The sequence below is a fragment of the Callorhinus ursinus genome, unplaced genomic scaffold (assembly GCF_003265705.2).
Source record: "Callorhinus ursinus isolate GAN/ISIS: 27379988/994484 unplaced genomic scaffold, GSC_fseal_2.0 scaffold1, whole genome shotgun sequence".
Classification (NCBI taxonomy): Eukaryota; Metazoa; Chordata; class Mammalia; order Carnivora; family Otariidae; genus Callorhinus; species Callorhinus ursinus.
The window spans coordinates 6,732,415-6,735,984 of NW_027397063.1; the positions used below are offsets into that span (position 1 = coordinate 6,732,415).

Sequence of the window (3,570 nt, forward strand, 5' to 3'; positions counted from 1 at the left end):
GGACAAATAGAAGGTAGTTTGAAACAACCATCTTAATGGTAACTTTGCATACTAAAAAAAATATTAACTAAAAGAATTAAGAAGTTGTTCCTTCAGTGGTTGCATTTGGGAATTTCATAAAAGAGGTAGGACTTCATAAGTAGGCACCTCAGATAAAATGCAAATGTTATCACATTGAAATGTTATTTTTCCACCTGGGCATTCATTGTTCATGTGATTCTGGGAGTGGAAAAGACAAGCTTCTTGAGTTGGCATAGCTATGTGGTTCCTGCTGGTTTTTAGGACAGGCACACATGGGTGACTACATTAGTGATAATACCTATCTCATAAGGTTGTTGCAAGGATTAAATGATGCCACAATTTTCAATGTTGCACTCATGGTAAATGCTCAATAAAACATATACAAATATTTGGGAGGGAGGTGCTGATGACTGTTAGGAGTACATTGCTGGTAACAATTTAGACGTTCATGCTCAAAAATCCCCATAGTCAAGCTTGTGAAGAAGGGAGGGTACTATGTGTGTCATGACAAATGTCTTTTGAAGGCAAACCACACCTTACTTCCAGAAAAAAAAGAGAAAAGGTAAGAAGAGGAGTGCCTTCCATAAACCCGAATAATTAAACAGCAGTTAAGAACACATGAATGAGTTCAATTATAATTTTGGCCTAGGTGAATTGGTTGTTTTCATGACAAGACATGTAAAAGAATGGGGAGGGTCTGAATCACATCTAGTGCAGTTAGGGTATATATATAAACATGCCTGGGAGAAAGAGGGGATATCAGAACATCTCCTCACTGTCACTCAGCTGAACTCACATCTCCTGCCAACATGTCCTACAGCTGCTGCTCTGGAAACTCCTCCTCCTGCTCCTTTGGGACATACCTGTGCTCCCCAAGCTCCTCCTGTGGCTGTTCCTGCCCCAGCAACCTGGTCTACCACACTGACCTCTGTTCTCCCAGCACCTGCCAACTGGGCTCCTCCCTCTCCAGTGGCTGTCAGGAGACCTGCTGTGAGCCCACCAGCTGCCAGACATCCCATGTGGTGTCCAGCCCTTGCCAGACTTCCTTTTACCACCAGAAGACCTCCATGGTCTGTGATCCTTGCCGGTCAATTTACCCTGGGTCTCTAGGCTGTGGATCCAGCAGAAGTTACTGCCTGGGCTGTGGATCACTTGGCTTCAGACCCCTGGGTAATGGAATCTGTGGCTTCCCTTTCCTGGGCTATGGATCCAGATTCTGCCACCTAACCTACTTGGCTTCTAGGAGCTGCCAAACTTCTTGTTGCCAACCAACCTGCAGATCTGTCTTCTCCCACCAATCATCTTGTTAAGGATTCTAGACCTGGACTTCACAGTCCTTCAAAGTCAATCCCGGCTGTTATCTGGCTAGAGTCTATATTCTATTACCTAGAAAAGTATAGTTAAATAAAAATCCTATTAATATGAAATTGTTTATCTCATAAAATACTCACCCTGTTTTCCTTCTATTTTCTTCTATTTTCCCTCTTACCTCTTTAGTAAAAAATGAACCAAGAGGTCTCTTTTTTTCTTCAAATAAACTCATATAATTTGATGTCAGATCACAGGTCAATGTTAAAGAAAAAGCTATCCACTGGGAATTTCAAACCTACTGTTCTTTGTCTAAAAAGAAATATTTAAGAATTAGACTCCCTGGAAGGCAGAATTCTCTGACAACACAGAGTTAGTTCTCTGGAATTTTTGGCAAGTGGAATCATTGCCTGGGGCAGGAGGTCATTCTAAACGCTTCTGTGTATAATCATTTCAGCCTTACTAGGCACCTTACTTTGGTTAAACTACTGAGTCTAATCCAAGCATCACTGCTTTTCAGTGTACTATCCTGGCTGCTTTAGATGAGGAAATGTCAAAATACTTTTCATGAGTCCCTTTTGTAGACTTATGCAAGTGGTAATGGAATTTTGAGATCCTGATATTAACTAACAGCAGTAACTGCTATGATGAAACAAACATCCTAAATATGGATGAAATTAAACATTTATGAATTGAGTATAATAAAATTAATTCAATTTCTGACTTATTTCTCATCTTGATGCTTAACTCTCTCCTTCCTCAATCTGGTCACTGTTTTCAAAGAAGTCACCTGGGAACTCCTGGAAACATGGTGCTATCATGAATAGATAATAGCACCTGAGAAGGAGGACTTTACCTTTTGATATCTTGAGGTTAGATCTGGATGTGATAACTAGATAGTCTACTAAGCTCTCTTGTTTTGGGGAACACAGTCATCTACATTTAAAAATACCTAAGCGGGAAGAAAAATATGTAACTGGATGTGGGTACTGATTATTCATTGCCCTCACAACGTGCTTCTCTCTCCTCTCCCAAAAAGAACTGGGTTTTGTTTGTGTACCCCTCCTTATCTACAGAGTCAATCCTATAAAGTAAGGTGGCCATGCTCCTGGTTTCAGGATGGATTCTGGCTAGTTCTAGGGCCACCCCAATCTTCCCTGAAAGTGATTGGTTCAGGATGGAGCGTGTGATCTGATTTAAGCCAATGAGGAACAAGGAATGATATGAACCGGTGCTTCTGGTAAAGTCCTTGTGGAGTTTTTTTGGAGCAACCATCTCTTCCTCTGGACTTTGTCCTATCGTGTGTGGAATGCTATATCCACCTTGCATGTGGCCTAAAAATTAAACCATCACGTGAAAGACAGCAAAGCCAAGAGCAATGCAAGGAGCAGAGCCCAGACTACCTCATTTCTGGACTTTAGTAAATATGAGCTGGTAAACTTTTCTTATTACTTAAACCATTTTGAAAAACAATTTCAGTTACTTGTAGCTAATGTTTTCCTAAATGAGACACTCATTTAAAAGCTGGAACAACTCCTTTTCCCAAAAAAAGCCCCGTGTTATGTTAAAGATCATTTGAAGTCCACCTTTGCTCTGTCCTAGTGCCTCTCCTCATGACTCCACACATGCATTCACTCCACCAATGCTATCTACTCCTGTTTCCTTGAACACATTGTGCAGAACTGAGGTCTTATACAGTCTTACACCTTTTTTATTGTTATGTTAATCACCATACATTACATCATTAGTTTTTGATGTAGTGTTCCATGAGTCATTGTTTGCATATAACACCCAGTGCTCCATGCAGAACGTACCCTTTTTAATACCCATCACCAGGCTAACCCATCCCCCCCTGCCCTCTAGAACCCTCAGTTTGTTTTTCAGAGTCCATCATCTCCCATGGTTCGTCTCCCCCTCCGATTTTCCCCCCTTCATTCTTCCCCTCCTGCTATCTTCTTCTTCTTCTTCTTTTTTTAACATATAATGTATTATTTGTTTCAGAGGTACAGGCCTGTGATTCAACAGTCTTGCACAATTCACAGCGCTCACCATAGCACATACCCTCCCCAATGTCTATCACCCAGCCACCCCATCCCTCCCACCCCCCACCACTCCAGCAACCCTCAGTTTGTTTCCTGAGATTAAGAATTCCTCATATCAGTGAGGTCATATGATACATGTCTTTCTCTGATTGACTTATTTCACTCAGCATAATACCCTCCAGTTCCATCCATGTCATTG

The 3,570-nt window shown here is 41.4% G+C and overlaps 1 protein-coding gene across 1 annotated transcript; it reads left to right on the forward strand.

Moving 5' to 3' along the window:
- Nucleotides 1-830: 830 nt before the first annotated feature.
- Nucleotides 831-1,331, forward strand: LOC112820795 (keratin-associated protein 13-1-like). Its single transcript, XM_025867792.2, has one exon. It carries the CDS (start codon nt 831-833, stop codon nt 1,329-1,331), a length of 501 nt encoding a protein of 166 aa, XP_025723577.1.
- Nucleotides 1,332-3,570: the final 2,239 nt, after the last annotated feature.